Genomic DNA, 22,041 nt, shown 5'->3' with positions numbered 1-22,041 from the left:
AGGATTGAATATCAGATGGTACTGCAGGCTAAAGCATGGCAGCACTGTCAGAAAATATCTACAGCCTAGAGCGACATATAACATGTCAGAAGTACAAAGAAACGTCAAACTTTAGGAGAAATACAAATCTGCTTCTGGTCTCCTTTATGCTTTACAAAGTAGAAAGGAGTACACAAATTGTCGATTGTGCTACTGTAGCTATGGCCGGTGTTCATTTAGCGTACTGATTAGTAACACCAAGATATAGCATCCAGAGAAGGTCTAAGGTCGGACCCAACAACTATTCCTGGACTGAAACCTAAAACCTGCTGTGGCTGGAGTCCTCTTCTTACTTTAGCTCTGTTGTGATTGGCTGATTCCTCCAAACTGTCTTTACAGAAAAATATCAAACTCTGTCAGAACTATTCTTATACAGTTTAGTGACGAGTGCTGTAAATTATTGCATCTAAAGAATCATGTTTACCTCTCACAAATGCTGAAAAAAACATTTAGGACCCAATTTCTCTATTCAAAACAAATACACTTTCGGAAGAATGACTCTATACGTGATGATTTGAAATGATTCAATAGATATGTTTTCACAAAGGGACTGTTTAACGTTTTATTACTCAAGATTGTTAAGATGGGAATGTTGGAGATATGGGCCGTAGAGATATCGATGAAGAAAACAGTTCCAACATGAGATTGCTCACAACAAGCTTTGTGGAATGTTTTGAGTAACAAGGTCATGATTTCTGTTGAGAGATATGCTGTTGAGCTCTTCCAATGTATTTCTTTGTAAACAAGCAAAGTGCTGGTTCCAGTCATCTGGACAGAAGGCTGATAGTGTATCTCTGTGGTTAATATGACAAACACATGGCAACTCACACCAGACTATCTATTAGCACTACAGGTATTGACATACATACTGTTGTATTTGGGTTGAAACTGTCCCTTTACGTTAACTTACCACTTCTGTGAAACATAAATGACTCAAAATGGGGCAAGAGTTTTGGCTGTGAGTGAGGCCTGAATGATGATCATTTGTTTCAGTTTTATTTTTAAGTAAGGCTGCCTTTGAGACCAGCAGATGAGTGTTGTATATATTATGCATATATGTTGGCAATTTCCTTGACATATTTATAATGTCTTAGTCATTCACCCCAGTATCATGTTAACTACAATCTATTCATATTTCCAAAAGGGGTTCTATCATTACTTCTTGTGTGTAAAGTAGCAAAGAGGTTTTTCTTTTCTTCAACCACAGATATCCGTTTTAGGCTATTATTTGACTATTCAACTATTCCCCTGTTTGTCACTATTAAGCAATTCCACCAATTTCATCCATCAACTTTTTTTTATTTCCCAGTTGTCTTTTTTATACTCTTATTCTTCATGAGAAGTCTTATTTAAGAGACTCAAAATAAGTCGTCCCCCCCCCCCCCCCACCCCCAAGTGTGGCCATAACCAGAGAAAAGTCAGGGAACACAAACAGATCAGACTCCTCTCTCCCAATGTTTTCACCCCATTCAACTTTTCGTTTCTGTGTCTTGTGTTGCTGTTTATGTCTAAAAAAAAGCCCTGAAGCCTCGGCCCGGTCACATGGTCTCTAACCCCCCCCCCCCCCCACACACACACACACACACACACGCACGCACGCACGCACGCACGCACACACATACACACACACACACACACATCTCTATCTCTTGAACGCGCTCTTGCTGAGGCCTGAGAGCAGCATAAAACATAAATCAGGCTCCCATAAATAATGGCCGTACTTCCCTTTACATCTCTGTTGGACTAACAGACAATAAAAACACCAATAAGCAGAGATTGGATCTAATTTATTGCCTCATAAAAGCAGACGCAGAGCTCAGTGCAGCTATTACTGCAGAACACACACTCCCAGCCAGGTTACAATTAAAAACTAATAAGGTTACACTCTTTAGGTGGATTAGACTAATTAAGGTAAATATATACCTTTAAGATGTATTTTAAGGTAAAGAGCACACCTTATTTTTTAGCTCATAGGAACATATTACCTTAACTTTTTCACACATGTCCTTTAAACACAAATACAAGTACGTATTCAAATGTTTTGGAGTTCTTTGAAATAAATAATACCATCAATAATAGTAAGAACAATAACAGTCAAACTATTAGATCTCAAACTTTTTTCTTTGTCTTTTAATGTCTTTTTCAAATGTATTACTATTATTTTACAATTGTATTTACAATTTCTACCCGGAACTTGAACTAATTAAAAATATCAGTAATTAATGTTACATTTTAAATTAGATAACAATAAAACTGGAATGGAAATACGTGTGTTACCCTCTCCGAAACAAAAGAGCTCACTGATAAATAAAATAATGTAAAAACATATTCCAGCACACCCGGAAACAAATATCTGTCCCTGGCAAAACTTCCCATAAACTCCTCGGAATTTTACAACAAGAAAAAAATGGATAAAAAAGTAAGAAATGGTATAATTAAAGCAGTTGCTGTGGTGTATTGTGGTGTAGGAGCTCAATCAGCAGTGTGTGGTGTGTTCATGTCGCCTCGGCCTACTCACTGCTGCTTTCTGCTGCTCAATGACTTCACTCCCACTCACATTGCTGCTTCTGTTGCCTCTTTCTCAGAGTCAGAGGGCAAACCAAATGGCATGGGAAAAAGAGGAAAACGACTGTGTGAGCTAAATGACAAATGCATTTGTCTCTGGTTTATTTCTCAACAGATACATTATTTCTCCATGACATACGAGCGTATTTACTTCGCGGAAAAGCAGCGTAAAAATATGGAATACTAAATTTAAAAGGGGAGAAATGGAGAGAGAGGTTTGCTTGTTATGTAGGCACAGAGAGGGGCCGCTGTCAGCCTCTTTGCGGGGCCTGAAAGATTGATCACCGCACTTCTTTTCCCGGGCTCCTCTGGACCTCCCTAAAAATACGCTCCTCCAAACTCCCTGATCTTTATAAAAATCTACATGTGCGTCCTGTGGAGTCTGAATGCCTCATCAGCACACTCTCACTTAGTATTAGCGTTTACATTATTGCTGCTGTATTATTATTTTTTTACTAAGAGGAAAAGGAGGCCCGCCTCTTCCCCTCCTTCCATGCAGGAGCGACCTCGCTGTGAACTCTGTGCGTAAACACAGCGAACATTTTAACACTCATGCATCACACTGTGGAGCGAGTGTGAGAGAAGCTAGCAAAACATTGATAGTGTGCAGCAGAGGCTATTCAAGGTGGATTTTATTTAGACAACATAAAGGCTTACTATTTTAAGCATATACGCACACTTAGGGAAAGCCATTACATCACAAATAAAAGAAGAGGTCTATTAAGAAATGTAAACGTTCACTTACACCAACAGGCTGCCTCCCTCCCCAGTTAAATCTAAATGTTTCTCTCCTAGAATCTGCAGAAATCTTCTCCATCCTCTCCTCCTGAGCGGCTGCGCCATCTAAAACCCTCCCAAACTTTCTAAATTGAGGATTTTCAGCCTCTGTCACACTTTATAAGATTAATGATCTGTGTGGTGTAAACAGTAGTTTTTTTTTTAAGGGAGCCATATTGTAAACGGTGGTGGCCAGCCTAATTTTAACAGTCATTACATCACCCAGAGGACCGAAATGTGTCCGGGGATGCGCTATTGTTTGTGCGTAACGCGGGGCCGGGATGTGCCGACCCGCCGCCCACACAGCGCACATGGCGACCGGCCGCCTTCACATTTTTCTCCCTGGACTTTACCCCCCGTGAGGACTAAACAATAGCAGCTATCCTACGATATAGCCCCTCTCTGCCACAGAAAATAATAATGCTGCTTCCCACAGCCATCACTGCCGTCAGGCCCGGGCTCCTGATTGGTTTGCTTTGGTCACGTGACCAAGAATTGGCTGCAATTTCGCCCCATAGATCTTCAGTTTAGCCTACCCAGGTCCCCATACGCTAGTAATATCACCAATATACAATTATTAAATAGCCACCGCATTTACGCCATTGCGGTCGGGACCCTTACACGCTCGTGGTTTTTTTTTCATTTATTTTTGTACAAAGCCCTATTGTGTTGTGAGCGTGTGCGGGCGTGCTTGCATGTGTGTATGTTTTTTTTTATTTTGGGGAAGGGATTGTTTCGGGGGTCTCGCCGTTTGAGGTAGAAGCCGGTTTGAGGGAGCAATGAATTTTGAATTTGAGAGGGAGATCGGTTTTATAAACAGCCAGCCGTCCCTAGCAGAGTGTCTGACGTCCTTCCCCGCCGTCCTGGAGTCATTTCAAACTTCATCAATCAAGGACTCGACAGTAATTCCGCCTCCCTTTGAGCACACCATCCCCAGCCTCAGCCCCTGCACAGCCAGCCAGCCGAGACCGACTGCTAGGAGCCAGCAGAACCGGAGGACCTCCGTCACTAATGGCCTCCATACGCAGCACCGAGCCGCCCAGCAGCCCTGCCCGCCCGGCCAGGCCCCTGCCCCGGCCACCGCCATCCTGGCCGGACCGCTGGCCCACGAGTTCCCCTGGATGAAAGAGAAGAAGTCATCCAAGAAGCCCCCCAAGCCTGGGAGCAGCTCCAGCGGTGGCATATCCATCATCCCCCCTGCCTCTTCCTCCCCGTCACCGACCGCCTCCGGGTACGCTTCGGCGGGCATCGAGTCACCCACAGGTCGGTATGCTGGGAGCGGCTGTGTGTGCTTGTGTGTGTGTGCTTGTGTGTGTGCGTGTGTGTGTGTGTGTGTGTGTGTGTGTGTATGTGTGTGTGTGTGTGTGTGTGTGTGTGTGTGTGTGTGTGTGTGTGTGTGTGTGTGTGTGTGTGTGTGTGTGTGTGTGTGTGTGTGATGGGAGTGTGATATGCAGGTTGTGCTTTATTTTTGTGTTCATCTTCATTTCACATCCACTCTATAACTTACCATTCATTACACACAGCAAGGATTTGGTTAGATGACATTGTCTTTTTCCAGTGTGTGTGTGTGTGTGTGTGTGTGTGTGTGTGTGTATGTGTGTGTGTGTGTGTGTGTGTGTGTGTGTGCGTGTGTGTGTGCGTGTGTGTGTGTGTGTGTGTGTGTGTGTGTGTGTGTGTGTGTGTGTGTGTGTGTGTGTGTGTGTGTGTGTGTGTGTGTGTGTGCAGTGCAGTGCTTTGATGCTGTGTCAACAGGGAAGCCAAATCGACACCCCTGCATTATGCTGCAGTGCTTTGCTCTAGTCTTCATCATGCATGTACATATGCACCATTTAACGCGATGTTCCAAATATATTGGTCATTGTTTTTGTTTAGCATTCAGAATTAAGTTTTAAGAGTGCAAACCAGGCACAGGTCTGCATCATTGTAATTATGCACCATCTAAAGCTTACACTTCCAATCGTTGTTCTGATACACTTCTTTATTGTGCGTAAAGACGTACAGAGGCGGGTTTTTTCATCCATTCTGCAGATTCTGTTGTTTGGGTGCATGGTGGGGCTTCAGCAGCGTCGCCATGGCATTATATATTCATAACACAACTGAGGGGGTAGCCATATTGGATGGAGGTAGGGAATAGAATGGCGAGGCAGAGCAACAGAATATGATGGGGTGGGGGTTGGGGGAGGTATAGCTACATGCACACAGGATACAGACTGCACACAATCAGATTGTCTTGGGTTTAGGCCATTTCTGTCTTTTTCACTGCCCTCCATTGCAATCACTGTATTTTTTTTTCTCCACACACATAAAGTCCCACCAGGTCTCGTGTTCCTTTCTCGCCCAATTTCCTGCCTTTTCTGCCTCATTCACAAAGCTATTCATGGTTTAAGTTATGTTTGGTGTCACATCGACATTCCTACATCTCCCTGTACATTTCCCCATGATTTATTTATTTTTCTTCTCTTTCGATTCTCTGATCTTATACTGCAGCCTCTCACGCTCCAGACTTTACAGAAGAGAAAACCAGTTTTACCATTATCATCTGCCTTTATCTGCCTTTTTACTATATTATTATTTTTTTAGCATCAACAAATTGGCCCGCTCTGACAGTTATGGCTTTGGCTGCTACTGTAATCGGAAGGAGTATTTTTTTACGAGAGTGTTTGTGTTTTATTACTGTTTTATTCCAGACAGAAGAGCCGAGGGGATTTCTGCTCGATGCTGAAGCAGCTTATTTCTTGGTTGGAAATCTCGCACGCAATAAAATTGCAGAGGTTTTACAGCTCTCATGAAATAGATTACAATTTGAAGTTTAAACGAACTATAAAATAAAAAAGGCAAAAGGTTTTACACATAAATCCCCAATATTATTTTGCTCTCCTTTTATTTGTATTTGTCTCTGCAGACCCGAGCCATGCGGGTCTGGATGGTGGAGCCGGGTCCCGACGGCTGCGCACCGCCTACACCAACACCCAGCTGCTGGAACTGGAGAAGGAGTTCCACTTTAACAAGTACCTATGCCGGCCCAGGAGGGTGGAGATCGCCGCGCTGTTGGACCTGACCGAGCGACAGGTGAAAGTTTGGTTCCAGAACCGGCGCATGAAACACAAGCGCCAGACTACGCACCACCGGGACGGAGGGGGGCATGAATCCATCGACCCGGGTGGGTTTGAGCCGCTCGAAGGCGCCGATGCCTCCTCTCCGTACTCGAGCCAGCCGCTGGAAGCATCTGGCACAGGGGAGGCGACGTCGGACGGTGAGGCGGGGAGCTGCAATCCATCTTCGGCCGCCTACGCGAATGACAGCGGGGATAATACACAACCCACGCCGGAGGAGGGAGGCCGATTGAGCCGCCCTGAACGCCCACCGCTACCAGGGGCATCTGGCTCCTCTGACTCCCCTCCTGCGCCTCAGAACTCCGCCGATATCCCGGGTCTGATGCAGCTCAGCGAGGCCGGGCCCGCAGCACCCGATCCGTCCTTCTCCGAGCAGCGGGATTCCTCTACTCCTGCTGCCGCGTCCTCATCCACCTCCTCGCTCCCCGACCTCACCTTCTTCGCCGGGGACTCCTGCCTGTCTCCCAGCCTGCAGAGCTCCCTGGATAGCCCGGTGGATTTCTCCGAGGAGGACTTCGATTTATTCACAAGCACACTGTGCACCATAGATCTGCACAACCTCAACTTCTGAGAGAAATAAAGAAGACTAATACAAGAGGAGGACGGGTGAACAATCGAGCGGAGGCGACGGTTGTTTAAAAAGCATTAATGCTTCGAGGCAACATTACTGAAACGTTTCTGAATTAATTGATGTTCTTTTCAAAAATATTGGTTCGTCTTTTTGCTGGTGTTATTTTGCGGCTATATATAGAGATAGCCTAATTACATTTAAACATCGAAGGAACATTTGATTTTTCCACCATCGAAACGTTTTTTTTCCTTTCCATTCTTCAGGTAGCCTATGTATTGCCTCGTTTTTGTTCAAATGATTAGCCCTTTTCCGTTTGTGTGGATTTTTCCCCGTGCATTTTGGTTCATGGATTCTAAATAACTTCTCAGGAACTGTTCGATGCAGAAAGCTGGACTGCTTTTACACAATCTCAACTCCAGAGAAGCCCTGCTGATGACCCGAGTTTTAGACCCGTTTATTTATTGAGATTCTTTAATAGTGAAAATCCAAATTATTTATTGTACATATATTTTCATAGTGGAATAATAATAATAAAAACACACAAACATTTACGATGTCTTTGTTTTGGCTAAATTAATTAACGGAGTGCCTAATAACACCTAGGTCTAATAATTGTGTGAAAATATAGGCTACGGCATGCAGTAGGCCTAAATATATTTTTGAATGAAGTGAACGATAATAGCTGCTTACATACAGTGAATTTGTAAATAGCCTAACAAACAAAATGAGCATCAGTACCTATTATTATTTTTATGCTAATGTTTATTTTTAGTAGTTTTACAATATTTTGCCAAATTGGACATTTTGAATCTGTTTAAATAGCATAGCCATAGGCCTATATGTTGTTCCATAAGAGGTAGCCTAGTTTTAAACCAGGTTGTTCTTTTATTCTAATAGTCAAGATAAGGCTTAAGGCTATGTCATGAGGCTATTTGTTATTTTATTTTTTTGATCGTCTGATATCCTATTTTAATGTTGTATCATGATGCTAGTTTCCAGTTTAAATGTCCCATCTTGTTTTCCCACACTTTAGGCTAAAACATAAACATATAGCCTGATATAGCCTGGCATGGCCCAGTATGGTTGTTTACATAGAGATAACCCTTAAGAGCGAAATATTTTCCAGAGCAGATAAAAAGAGGAGAAACAGTCCGAGGCCACAGCGATTATTTACACACACACACACACACACACACACACACACACACACACACACACACACACACACACACACACACACACACACACACACACACACACACACACACACACACACACACACACACACACACACACACACACACACACACACACACACACACACACACACACACACACACACACACACACACACACACACACACAATTGTTTCCCTCCTTCCCAGTTAGCTTAGTATTACATTGGTAGCCCTCTGCCTCTGAGCTGGAGCCTATGGTTAGCATAACATGGCCTAGCTTCCACCATGTCAGAGCAGCAGAGATGCTACAATAGTCTTTGAGGAGGCCCAGAGCTAACATGAGCTAGCTACTTTAGTGAACCTAACTGTAGCTTGTATTGCTAATTATCCTCCTCTATTAAGATAGAAGGGTAAATATCGAGCAAACCTTGAATTAGCATGTTTACATGGTTAAGAGAGATAGAGTGTAGGTTTGTGTGTGTTGCTAACTAGCTGCCCCTCCCCCCACAGTCAAAATGGCGCTGAAGACAAAGCAGGATGTGAACAATGAGCAGTGGCAGCCATTACAGGATGACTGCTCAGTGTGACAGGCATGGTGTTTACCCTGCATTTGCATATAATAAGGATAAGAATAGTAATATATAATAATATATAATTATAATTATAATAGCAATAAGAATATATTTGCATATGCATATTTTTTGATATATTTGTATAAATTGGCAAAAAAACATAAGCAGGCTGCAAAGTACGAGAAAATAGGAACATGCGGGTTGATATTGGTAACACAACCAGTAAACAATGGTGTTATATTGCAATGACATTGTCTAGTGATCTATTAATGAATGCCTTTGAATAGCCTACATAACACATAGGGACTCTTGGTTTAATAAACCCTGCCTAATCGCCACCCCATCACCATGAGAAAAATTGAGGCCAATTACAATTAGATAAAGATTATAAAAATCCTTATCTGGGAGAGCCTTATTTAAACATGGTATAACTTAGTGTTTCCATGGAATTCCTTAAAATGTGGCATATAAAATAATAAATCAGAACCCCACTCATATTCACTGCATGCGACTGATACTTGTTTATCAATGCAATAACATAATGAAAACACATACAGAGACAAACTCACCTGATGCATTTGAGGACAGGTTTGAAAATGGAGTCGATTTAAGTCCTACGGAAACCAAAAGAAAAAATAATATAACAATTAAAATAGTTACAAAAATACTACCACAAAGAGTAATGATAACAACAATAATATAACAACTACAACAACAACAACAATAATAATAATAATAAAGCACAATATTTAATATTTGAATTTTTAGCCACAATAACATAATCCTCATGCTGTTTCATATTTTCTATGTCCTGTAAGGGCATTACATGTAATCAATGCAGTGACATATTATGTGAATTAGATTACAATATAATAGAATAAATGTTTTTGACCACCATGCACCATACCCCAGTATAGAATCATGGGAAACTCCACTGATCTATATATGGCACGTCACAACTGTCGAAAAAACAGAGCTAAAATAAGATGAGCTAAAATGAGCTAAGCTAAGCTCAGTTGAGCTAAACTGGCTAAACCCAACTAAAATTGGCTAAAACAAGCTGCTACTGGCTTCAGACGAGTTAAATAACCAAATAATTTTATTTCCCGAAATGTTCAACTTTTAATTCGCAAAAAATAGGTAGGCTATCTATTGGGCTGGTAAACTGAAGACAGTCACATAAAATAAATATAGTAAGTAATATTTAGCAAGTAACCAATCATGTCACATCTGATATGTTGCCCTGTGATTAGCTCTCAACATATTTTTCATTTGTGCATAATAAAATAAGTTAAAATATAAATAACACAAGGTGAACCGCTCATTATTTCATCGTGCCTCAATGTCTGTTAAAAATCAAATGCAGTAATACCCATATTAAAATAACAAATATTGTATGGCCTTCAAAAAGCTTCATCAAGAGAAGTTGTTAAAGATCTTTTTTTTGTTGTAAACATAATTTAGGAGAGACTGCCAAGTGAAGCAGAGAAAAGCTGCTACTTATAACTGGGCCTCTGTACCTCATTGAAAACTGGCCTTGTCTAAATTAACACTTTGATATTTGGCCAGATTCTTGAGAAACAGTCCTGGCCAACGAGAAAGGTCATCTAACTCTGCTTCCCCTCCAGCAAAGCTAATGTAGATTCAGCTATCAGCTCTAAAATCAAGTGGGCGTCCTGCAAAGGGAATTCTCTTTGCTTCATTTCTGTATCAACATTGTTTTTTGCAGAGCTATAAAGGAATACTTGCCAGAACAAAAAACAGCAACGATTAACTTTGCACATATTCGATTATTATGCCCCATTTATTTGTCAATTTCAGAATGCTAAAGCCTTTTACCTGCTTATGCTTAACGGTTCAGTTGATAACTTTTAGTCATATTTGACTCCTGATTTGCACACTTGCAATGCATCTGGGGAAAACAACCAATCAGAGCAGAGGTGACTAAAACAGTGTGACACAGCAAACAGTTACAATAGAAAAATAAGAAAAACATCAAAAACTAAATCAAATCCTTTATATCAAAAAAGTTTGAAATTAAAAGTTTAGTTTAGTGCAAATGAACCTGATCTTAAAACTATAATGACATACTTTGTCATAGTTTCTTGTTCCAGTGTTTGGGTGCTTAACAGCAGGCTAAAACATGTTTCTGAAAAGATTTGAGGAAATAAATAGGCAATGCAGTAACAGAATGTTCATATATATGTGATCTTGCGCTGCCTAGTTTGGATGTTTGATTGACACTTCGTCATGGGCCCCTCAATTTGTTTTTGGCAGTTAAACCTTTAAAATGCCATCAAGAGCACTATTGGAAGCAGCGGAAAAAAACAATGAGTCTAAAGCCAATCTGTCAAGATGTGGTAAAGGTTGAACAAATACTGTAAAAAGGTAATTTTCAGTGCTAAGCTTTAAGTTTAGTGTATAGTCACAGAAAATGTAAACAAGCACTTTAATTATATATAAAGCTCATATTAGTTAATTACCTTCAATGCACGTGGCACGTGATGAGGAAGGACTTTAAGGAAATATAAACTATAATTAAAAAACAGCAAATATGGATGTAAAAAAACAACTTTATGTACATATAAAGCTTATATTGAACTTCTTTTAAATAATGCCTGTTAACCAAACTGAATATATGGCATCCACTGCAACACATACTCTCCATCTGAGTGTATCCTAGACAAAGAGATTACTGCAGAGTACATATGCTGGGAGACAAATCTCACCTTCTGAGTGCCTGTGTGTGTGTGTGTGTGTGTGTGTGTGTGTGTGTGTGTGTGTGTGTGTGTGTGTGTGTGTGTGTGTGTGTGTGTGTGTGTGTGTGTGTGTGTGTGTGTGTCAGTAATCTCTCTCTCTCTCCTGGCTGTCACCGCCTGTCGGCTTGCTGCCATGCTGTAATATGCGGACTGCTCCTTTATCTCCTGCATCACCGTCACCATCACTGTTATGATTCTGCCTCTTTGGTGTGTGTGTGTGTGTGTGTGTGTGTGTGTGTGTGTGTGTGTGTGTGTGTGTGTGTGTGTGTGTGTGTGTGTGTGTGTGTGTGTGTGTGTGTGTGTGTGTGTGTGTGTGTGTGTGTGTGTGACATTTCATAACTCAGGCGTGACAGATCACCCACTTAGCAGCACTGGTGAAATACTGAATATGTGAGCGCTGGATTTGTATCATCCCGGGCGTCAAGAGGAAACTTTACCCTCACAAACACTGCTCGACTCACAAACATTAATGTTGCTGACACACGTCTCAACCTGGCAGACAAAGTGGAGGGATTATAAGGACGACTTCAAGGTAACTCTTGTATACTTATAGGTACAAAACTGTTTCCAAAACGCAGCAGAAAGGCAAAGTATGGCTCGACTTTCAAATAAAACAACACTGAAAAAACTGCAATGTTGACTTTAATTAAATGTATTATGTCAACAGATTTAACGTTATTGTATTAGGTTTATTAGTTGAAAGCAATAGTATTCAGGTTAAATAAAGATAAAGGTTCAACTTAATATTATTGCTCTCAACTACCCTAATACTGATTTGATTGATATGAAACTATAATAAGAACAATTTGCCACATTTTGAAACATGTATTTTCATTTACTAAAAGCTTTTTGAAATGTACAAGTGTGCATTTGATTACTTATTTTAAGTTAAATATTTATATGTGACTTCATGATATTTATAATTTAAGAAATTGTGAAATCAATCAATGGATGACCAATATTCAAACCTGCATTATAACATACCAGACAGATTTTTCTCAACCAGGCAAACCAAAAGTGTATTTTTGTCAGCTGATCTGTGTGGTTTGCTTAATTGTACCTAATTGTAATGTTACATTACATCTAATTTGGATGCTGGTATCCAAAGTGACCCACAATAAGTAGCCTACACTCTTAGACTTGGTTGTAGTTTTTGCAGCAAAGTAGGCTACTGTAAAACCCTACAGTACAATGCTATATTTCTTTATTACAGTAAAGTACTTTAGTTTGTATTGCATTCTGGGTAGTTTTGATGAAGCGGGAATATTTTACATGTACTGTTACTGTAACTTATTGTAAACTGAATGTAACTTGGATATAATCTGCCATGGCAATTATACAGCATTGTAGTAAATGACTGAGTTAGCCCCGCCTCCCCTGCACACACAACACAGACAACACAGTGAACACACCCACAGCAGCTTCCTGAAGAAGGGCAAAACAATGGCAGACAAGTGTGGACTTGGAGTTGTGTATATTCTGTAAATTTGTTTTACTTGTACATGTTTTTCATCCAGACATTTATAAATCGTTTTTAGGACTGTATGTTCTAGTGAACTATTGGAGATAGATAGACACTAGCAAAGTCGTTTTTTGTGTGGTGAGAAAGCACCAACCTCTATGAGTGAATGAATTGTGAATGAATTGTTGAATGAATTGTTTGATATGAAATATTCACGATGCATTTTCGGGGTCGTTCATTGCTCGTTAACTAATTTAAACATGAATTAAATTACCCGAGTGATTTGTGTTCAGAGATAGATTAGATATTGTAACTCTTAGTAAGTTTGCTTTACATTCCGGAATTGGAGGACATTTCATGTCCCCCATATAAAAAATCGAATAATCCATGCCCCAAAAGCTAAAACATGCACTTGTTGTGTTAAACATACTTGTCTTGAGACAAAATGTATATAAAGTTGGAGAAAAAGTGGTTTCAAAATATTATTTAAATGATCAAATAGCTCTCGAACATCCCCTAAAATTGCATTTTTCTCTTGTCCCCGCTTCTTGGTGACCAACTTGCATGTCAAATATAACATTTAAAATAGGGATTTTATTTACTTTTTTTGGTATTATTCTATTGATAGGCTATATGTCTCTTGTAATGGTAAAATCAATTTGTTAAATCATAAACATATTTTAAATAACAGTAATTTTGCACAGAAGTTGTGTCCCTCAACATGCGTTCAACCCTGTTACCCAAACCTTTTTAGATTGGCACAGGAAGTGAAAAAATTGTAAGTCAGATGACATAGTGGAAGTGACATCAGCAAGCCATGTGCTAATGCCATGGGTAGACCAAAACTAAGTCCTCTCTTTTATTTTTCATATTTGTACAATATTTTCAGTCTTAAAAGAGTGTGGCACTCTGACCCACTCAACCCTCTTACTGATATTATCAGAATAAAGCATATTCATTTCAAAGTTATCTTTCTTGCATAGATATCCAAGTTTGTCCTTACCTTGAAAGTAGCAATAATTCCTGAGGTTAAAGAGCATCTTGCAGGTTTTTTTTTTCTACATTTATGCTTAAACTTGCTTGAAAATTACAATTAAAAAAGTGAATGTAGGATTTGATATGTTTTATGAGACATAAGGGCAGGAATTCAGAGGGAAAGGAGCAATTTTGAGCTCTGCTCTTAAAAATGGCTTTTTTTTAAGGTCATACGTCAAACGCTTCATATTACATAACAAAGGGAAAACATCTCCGCTCTCTGACCGTGGGTATAGTTAGTAGTTGCGTTGAGTTGAGCGGTTGTGTTTTATTGAGCTGGTATTTTTCGGTAGTTTTACATTGTATTTCACCATTTGTAATCATGGTGCAGTATTGTGTTTGTGCAGGTTGCACAAATACCAGCCTGTCAGGACATCGAGTCCACAGTAAAAAGGACCGGAGCTAGCGTTCGTTCCTGGGTGCGTTATGCATCCACCTCCCTGCAGCACATACTCTCCACAGCTTTATCAGTAAACCATATTATTTCTCTCTCCCTCCCCTTCGCTGCTCTCTCTCTCTCTCCCCTCCGGTACACGGCACCGTAAGATGTAGTGTGGAGTTGCATTAGGTAACGCTGTGGTGGCTGTACTGCTCCAGCCGTCTCCTTTGTGTTTGTTTGTTTCCCCCTGTCTGTGTTGTTTGTGTGTGCGTGGTGGCTGTCACTCCTGGCTCCCGGCTCAACCTCCACTCACCTGCTGCAATCAGCTGTGCACCCTCCCTGACTACACACCTGCTTTCCATCAAGCCATTTACAACGGAATATCAACGGAGGCTCCACAACCTTTCTCCGCCAGATCGTCAAGTATCAGCCGTATCTCGCGTCTCCCCTCCGGTACACAGCACCGTAGTGTGGAGTTGCATTAGGTAACGCAAGATACGGCTGATACTTGCACATTAGTTTTTGTTATGGATCAGTATCAACAGTCCTGCCAGTAACGTTACTATATTATCAATGCTACGTTAGTTATAGCCTGATATAATAATAATAATAATAATAAATGGGATTTATATAGCGCTTTTCTAGACCCAAAGACGCTTTACATTATGAGTCAGGTCGACAAACAAAACAAGAACAAAAACACAAACAAAAACAAAAAACAAAACAAAAACAGAAAAGCAGTCAGGAGGATGTTGGTTCAGAGGGGGGAGGGGCGGGTTTAAGGATAAGCAGAGTTGAAGAGGTGGGTTTTGAGACGGGACTGGAACAGGGTGAGGGAATCAGACTCACGGAGGTCTTGGGGGAGGGAGTTCCAGAGCTTCGGGGCTGCCACAGAGAAGGCTCTGTCCCCGAAGCTCCGGAGTTTGGCCTTGGGGATTAAGAGCAAACCGGCTGAGGTGGATCTGAGGGACTGGGGTGGTTGGTAGAGGATGAGGAGGTCAGTGAGGTAGGGGGGGGCCAGATGGTGGAGGGCTTTATAGGTGAGGACCAGGAGTTTGTAGTGAATGCGGTGTGAGACGGGAAGCCAGTGGAGTTCTTTGAGGACCGGGGTGATGTGATGCCATGATTTGGTGTGGGTGAGGAGTCTGGCGGCTGCGTTCTGGACACGCTGGAGTCTGTTGAGGGATGTTGTGCTGATGCTGAAGAGGAGTGAGTTGCAATAGTCAAGGCGGGAGGAGATGAAGGCATGAATGAGTCGCTCAGCTGCGGGGCGGGTGAGAGAGGGACGGAGTTTGGCAATATTGCGGAGGTGGAAAAATACGGTTTTTACAACTTGGCGGATGTGGGGGTCGAGGGAGAGGGTGGGGTCGAATATCACGCCAAGGTTGCGTGCCTGGGTGGAGGGGGAAATAGGGGTGCCATCGATGGTGAGTGTCAGGTTGGGGGTTTTGCTGAGGGTGGATTTGGAGCCGATGAGGAGGAGTTCAGTTTTATTGCTGTTGAGTTTGAGGAAGTTGTGTTGCATCCAGGATTTTATTGCAGTCAGACAGGATTCGATGTGTGTGAGAGGGGGGTTGTGGGGGGATTTGGTGCTGAGGTAGATCTGTGTGTCGTCAGCATAGCAGTGCAAGTCCAGGTTGTGATGGCGGAGAATCTGACCAAGGGGGAGGATGTAGATGATGAAGAGGAGGGGGCCGAGTACTGAACCTTGGGGAACACCTTGGGTGACTGAAGCTGTGGTAGAGGAGTGATTGTTGAGGGAGATGAAGTGGGATCTGTCGGAGAGGTAGGACTGGAGCCACCTGAGTGCAGTACCTTCGATACCGATATCCCGGAGTCGGGTAAGGAAGATGGTGTGGCTCACGGTATCGAAGGCTGCACTCAGGTCAAGGAGGATGAGGATGTTGAGGGAACCGGTGTCAGCAGAGGTGAGGAGGGAATTGAGGACTTTGATGAGTGCCGTTTCTGTGCTGTGGTGAGGACGAAAACCAGACTGAAGGGGTACAAAAAGGTCATTTTTTTGGAGATGGCGGTGGAGTTGTTTGGAGATGATGCGTTCTATTGTTTTAGAGAGAAAGGGGAGGTTGGAGATGGGGCGGTAATTACTGAGGGAGGAGGGATCCAGACCGGGTTTCTTGAGGATGGGAGTGACAGCAGCAGTTTTGAAGGCAGAGGGAACGGTTCCTTGGGACAGGGAGGAGTTGAAAAGGTTGACAATGTAGGGGCAAAGGACGGGGAGGCAGGACTTCAGAAGAGGGGTGGGTAGAGGGTCAAGCGAGCAGGTTGTGGGTTTGGAAGAGCTGATCAGTTGGAGTATTTCAGGGGGGGTAACCAGAGTGAACTGGGAGAGAATGCCATGGGGAGGAGGGCTCGGGAGGTCAAGGGAGATGGAGGGAGGAATTGTGGCGGTGGATGTTGGGGGAGATGTTTGTGTGTCAGATGCAGCGGATAGGGAGTGATTAATGGCAGTGATTTTGTCAGAGAAAAACTGGAGGAATGAACTGCATGTGGAAGTGGAGGAAGAGAGGGTGTCAGCACGGGGTTTGAGGAGCTTGTTGACGGTGGAGAAGAGGGTCCTGGGGTTACGGGAGGGGTCGATGAAGATGGTGGAGAGGTAAGCAGATTTTGCTGCATTGAGGGCGTCTCTGTAGGTAGTGAGATGGAGTTTGTAGGAATCATGGTGAACTGTGAGGGATGATTTCATGGTTAGGCGTTCAAGCTGGCGGCCGGTTTGCTTCAGTTTACGGAGTGCAGGGGTGAACCAGGGTGAGGAGGTTTTAAAAGTGAAATTTTTCCTTTTGAGGGGGGCCAAGCTATTGAGGGAGGCGAGTAGGGTTGAATTAAGGTGGTTGAGTTGATCATCGGGTGAGCTGAGGTTCGAGTCCAGGGGGAGAGTAGAGGATAGCAGGTCGGAGAGGTGCTGGGGATCAACAGAGCGTAAATTACAGAAAGTGATGTTCCTGGATGGGGGGGGTGGCGGACGGGGGAGGCGGTGGTGAACTGTATGAGTTTGTGGTCAGAGAGGGGAAAGGGGCAGGGGTGGAGGTCGAGTACTGTGAGGTTGGTGGAGCAGACAAGGTCAAGGATGTGTCCTTTATCGTGGGTGGGGAAGGTGACATGTTGTGTAAATGAGAAATTGTCCAGAAGGGAGGAAAATTCAGAAGCGTGTTTGCAGGTAGTGGAGTCCATGTGGATGTTAAGGTCGCCGAGGAGTAACAGACGTGGGGAGAGGGATGAAGCAATGGTTAGGAGTTCAGGGAGATCAGAGAGGAAGGAGGGGTGTGGTTTAGGGGGGCGGTAAATGAGGATAACTGTCAGTGAGGGAGGGGTTTTGAAGGCGAGAAATTCGAAGGATGGTACTGAGGGGAGGGTGAGTTCTGTAGTCCGGATGTTCTGGTTGTAGATGACAGCCAGCCCACCACCACGGCGTGAGGGGCGGGGTTTAGTGATGTAATTAAAACCAGGGGGGGATGTTTGATTAAGCGAGAAGAAGTCACTGGGTTGTTGCCAGGTTTCAGTGAGCAGAAGGAAGTCGATGGATTTGTCCAGGATGAGTTCGTGAAGGATGTGGGCTTTATTGTTGAGTGACCGTATATTTAGAAGGGCAAAATTGGTCAAGTGGGGGGTTGTAGGGGTGGTGGCAGGCTGGAGAGGTATGAGGTTGTCTAGGTTAGCAGCGCGGGGGTGGGCATGAGAGGGGGGGCAGTGGAGCAGAGGAGGGGGGCTTGATGGTGGGGAGAAATGGCTTGTTATATGTGTTGGGAGGCGGAGGGGAGTGGGATCCGCTCCAGGTATTCCGTGCAGCTGGGAGTGTAGGTGAGCGGGGGAGAGTGTAAGAGAAGCAGTAGGAGTTGCGTTCTGATGACGCGTCAGGTCAGGTATGCAACAGTGCGTTGCGTGGAGCAGATGGATGCAATGGATTGTCCGTGCTGAAGGTAAACAAAACTGCGGCGGGTTCTTCGGTGAATGTAGCGGGGTCGACGAAGGAGTCCAAGATGTCTGATGACTGAGATGGAAGACAGAGTGGAGGAGTTGGTCAATGACAGCAGCTGTGAGATGGAGTATTTCAGCATGAAGACAGGCGGAATGGCTGGGAGCAGTGTGATGGCAGCGATAGCAGCGATAGCAGCTAGCAGCAGATAGCAGCAGATAGCAGCAGATAGCAGCTAGCGGGCTAGCTAGGTTCACAGAGGTGGAGGATTGTTTTGGAGACGAGGAAGATCCACGACATGGCAGGAGTATGTGAGCAGTGGGACGGGACAGATGCACCCCAGAGATGAAGGCAGGAGGCAGAGAGAGTCCACGGTTGTTGCGTGGGACGGAGACAGACAGTAGGCAATGTAGCAGATAGCAATAGCCACCCGGCACGTTGATGGCTACGTGAGGGCAGCCGGCTACAGCCAGCAACGGAGGCAGAAGTCCAAAATAAGTTAAACATTTTTTTTTAAAAACAATGTGCATTGCATTAAAGATGTGTAAATGCAGGGCAGTGGTCCAATTCGAAAGATTGAAGAACGAATGGTAGTTGAGGGTGATAGAGAGTGACAGAGGCGGAGAAGCGGCGAACAGTCAACGCCAGCGTCCTCTCCAGCAGCGGGAAAAAGCTATGATATATAGCTATGATAGCTATGATATATCATCAGTGCTTGAATTGGGCCGGTACTCACCGGTACGCAGTACCGGCACTTCTGATGTTTACCCATGTAGTACCGGCACTTCTTACTGAGTACCGGCAAGGTGCCGGTACTCACTAAAATGCCGGTACTCAGCCGCCGGCAATATACGTATATATTGTAAACGCAACGCAGCGCAAATGTGGGTCTGACTCTGCCTCACAGAGGGTGACTGGCTGTCTACATGACGTGGCCTGCCGACATTGCCACTTTCATACAGATCATACTAATGCCCTCGATTGGTCTCTGTGTGTCATTCAAGCTCGGGAGGGTGTGTGTTGGTGTATGTGTGGCGCGAGCGAGCGAGAAAGCGCGCGCACCGGTTACGTGTATTGTTGTTAGCATCTGGTGCTAGCTAGCTGCGCTAACGGATATAAGGAGCTGTTTCAACAACAAGGTGGAGGGAAAGTCCTTTGCTGTCAGACTGAGAGGCTGATAACTACAGCTCTGGTGCGGTAAATTACTCTCTGAGTCTTTAGATAGTTAACTTAGTTTAAGTTATCTCAGTGGGTCTCAAACGGTTCGGTCACCATTTATGTAAACACATATTTCCATTTGAGGGGGTAGTGATTAGTAAAATATGCATGAATAATACAAACAAAATGTTAACTAGATGAAAAAAGGTAAGATAAACTTGTTGAGAGCTAAAACTAGTCTTTGCTGTTGCCTCAAAGAGGAGCAGGGGGGAGAGGAGGGAGACAGGAGAGGCCGATTCAGGAGCCCAGACAAACTCACAACTATAAATGAACCAAAAACAAATAAATAAACAAGTTTCAATGTTTTTTCATATTGGATATTGTATGTTATTGGTTATGGCCATGTACTTATGATTGTATGATTATTTAAATGTATACATTTTTGTTTCATATTGGTGTAGTCTCTTTATTTCCCCCTCAAAATGCACCAGATTGATGCATTTAAGTCCAACATTTAAAAAAAAATCTTACCGGGGGAGCATGCCCCCGGACCCCCCTATAGGATTTGAGGCCCGGCCCCACTGTTCCCAAATAGATTTGCAATTTTTTTTAGATAGTAACCCATCTCCATATGTTTCTTTTGGGGTAGTAGATTTAAACTAGAGGGCTATCACTTTGTGCAGCAACGCTATTGACAAATAAATCCAGCAAAATGGCACAAAAAACTGGTAGTGGCCTCAGGGACGAGGAGTCATTTAACCAGCCAGTAGGAGTCAAGCTTTACTTTCTTTTATATCCATAAAGAAAAAGTAAATCTGTTTACAGTTGTTTCATTATGGATGTTGAGAGGTATCCATATATCTCTTCATTTTGCTCTCAAAGTGCACCAGATTGATGCATCTAACTTCAATATTTAAAAAAAAATGTTCCTGGGGGAGCATGCCCCCGGACCCCCCTAGACTAGAGGGTGTCAGGTCCACTCCCCACTTATAAAAATAGCACTTTACCACTGCACCCCCTCTAATCTCAGATGCACCCTGAGTCATTTTGTTTAAGTACAGTGAGCCTTTCTAAAATATACAGTAAAGAGACAAACCCACCAGCATTATAGGATATACTATGACTTTGTGCGAAATACTTGTTGCTGATTTAGAGTACTGGCACCTTTTTTATTCCAATTCAAGCACTGTATATCATATATATATATATATATATGATATATATATATGATAGCTTTCAAGCTATGATAGCTATGATATATCATAGCTAACTTCACAATGTTGGGATGTGACGTTAACTAACATTCTGTAGCTAACGCCGGTCACTCACCAAGATAGCTGCCCAGTTCTCCACTGGTTCTCCTCACACCACAGCTCAATTTCTCTCCGATGGCCGTTATTTCTTCTAATCCTTGGCTGCTCCTGGTCTCTTGGACGCCTAGCAGGCTCATAATTATAAGGTTGTGGTCCGTCATATGCATTCGAATATTCATGTTCAACTTCTTCTGTGTCTTCTGTGTCGAAACCAGCATTGGGATCCATGTTTATGAATACGTTACACCGGCCGCTCTCCCCCTTGTTTCCCCCATGTTACGTCACACGCGGGAGGTCACGTGCCGAGGCTTTTTTATGCGGAAGTGAACATTTCTTACAAAAACGAGGCCAGACGTCACTGTAGTGTATATTTCTGTATATTTTTTGGAAAATCTAGTGTATTCATCATTTTCCTACACATTTATTCACAGGTGTCTTTAACCTGGAAGTTGCTCTTTAAAGCTCAAATTAGCATAGATTTTCAACCCTGTTACTTTCAACCCTGTTACTATAATTAGAGTAACAGGGGTAATTCTTCATTGGAAAATATACATTTGATACTTAGCTCGGCAAATCACTTTTTTTGATGGTTTATTATCTGTTTTTCCTAAATACATAAAATAAATAAATAAAATAAAAGGTTCATTTTTCAAAAATGCTGGTGTCTAAATTGTCCTCCAATTCTGGAATGACCCTTAAAGCAAGTAAAGCCAGTGGCGTTGGAATCAGGATTCATTGTATTTGCAAAACTCGATTTTGATGATAAGAAAAATATGAGCAGGGGTTTAGGTTACTGATTAATCTAACGGATCTACGTGTACAAGCTCACAGTGTGAGTTGTAGATCGGCTATTTTCACTATTTTGGAATATTTTAGAATTAAGTTTAACATTAAGCATTGTTTTGGCCTTATTTTGATGATTGGTACTGGTCATTTCTTTGTATATTTAAGTCATTTGTAATTTGGCATTAGTAGTTGAATTTTCTGCAAATATTTACTATACTTGATGATCCATCCATCCATCCATCTTCTCCCGCTTATCCGTGGTCGGGTCGCGGAGGTAGCAGTTCCAGCAGAGAGCCCCAAACTTTCTTTTCCCTGGCCACATCAACCAGCTCTGACTGGGGGATCCCAAGGCGCTCCCAGGCCAGAGAAGAGATATAATCCCTCCATCTGGTTCTAGGTCTAC

The 22,041-nt window shown here is 42.9% G+C and overlaps 2 protein-coding genes across 3 annotated transcripts in view; both read left to right on the top strand.

Moving 5' to 3' along the window:
* Positions 1–22,041, top strand: part of hoxb3a (homeobox B3a) — a 44,605-nt gene that overhangs the window by 18,441 nt on the left and 4,123 nt on the right. Inside the window, exon 4 of one of the 2 annotated variants that reach the window (XM_079645885.1) lies at positions 6,069–6,269. The exons of the other annotated variant lie outside the window; for it this stretch is intronic. The gene's annotated coding sequence lies outside the window, so the exon portion shown is untranslated. Of the gene's footprint in view, positions 1–6,068; positions 6,270–22,041 lie in introns of those variants that run through there. 2 annotated transcript variants of the gene reach the window in all.
* On the top strand, positions 1,610–7,616 carry hoxb2a (homeobox B2a). Its single transcript, XM_079645886.1, has 2 exons — positions 1,610–4,644; positions 6,284–7,616. Exons 1-2 carry the CDS (start codon positions 4,161–4,163, stop codon positions 7,063–7,065), a joined length of 1,266 nt encoding a protein of 421 aa, XP_079502012.1. The 5' UTR covers positions 1,610–4,160; the 3' UTR covers positions 7,066–7,616.

The sequence above is a fragment of the Notothenia rossii genome (assembly GCF_949606895.1).
Source record: "Notothenia rossii genome assembly, chromosome: 8".
NCBI classification, from domain to species: Eukaryota; Metazoa; Chordata; class Actinopteri; order Perciformes; family Nototheniidae; genus Notothenia; species Notothenia rossii.
Note: the sequence above shows the minus strand (reverse complement) of the source record. Positions and strands in the feature narration are given on the sequence as shown.

Excerpts from the sequence above, each read along its gene's own strand:
- hoxb2a (XM_079645886.1), top strand. The coding sequence starts at position 4,161 with ATGAATTTTGAATTTGAGAGGGAGATCGGTTTTATAAACAGCCAGCCG. Across the intron at positions 4,645-6,283 it reads GGGCATCGAGTCACCCACAG|ACCCGAGCCATGCGGGTCTG; the intron begins GTCGGTATGCTG and ends TTGTCTCTGCAG.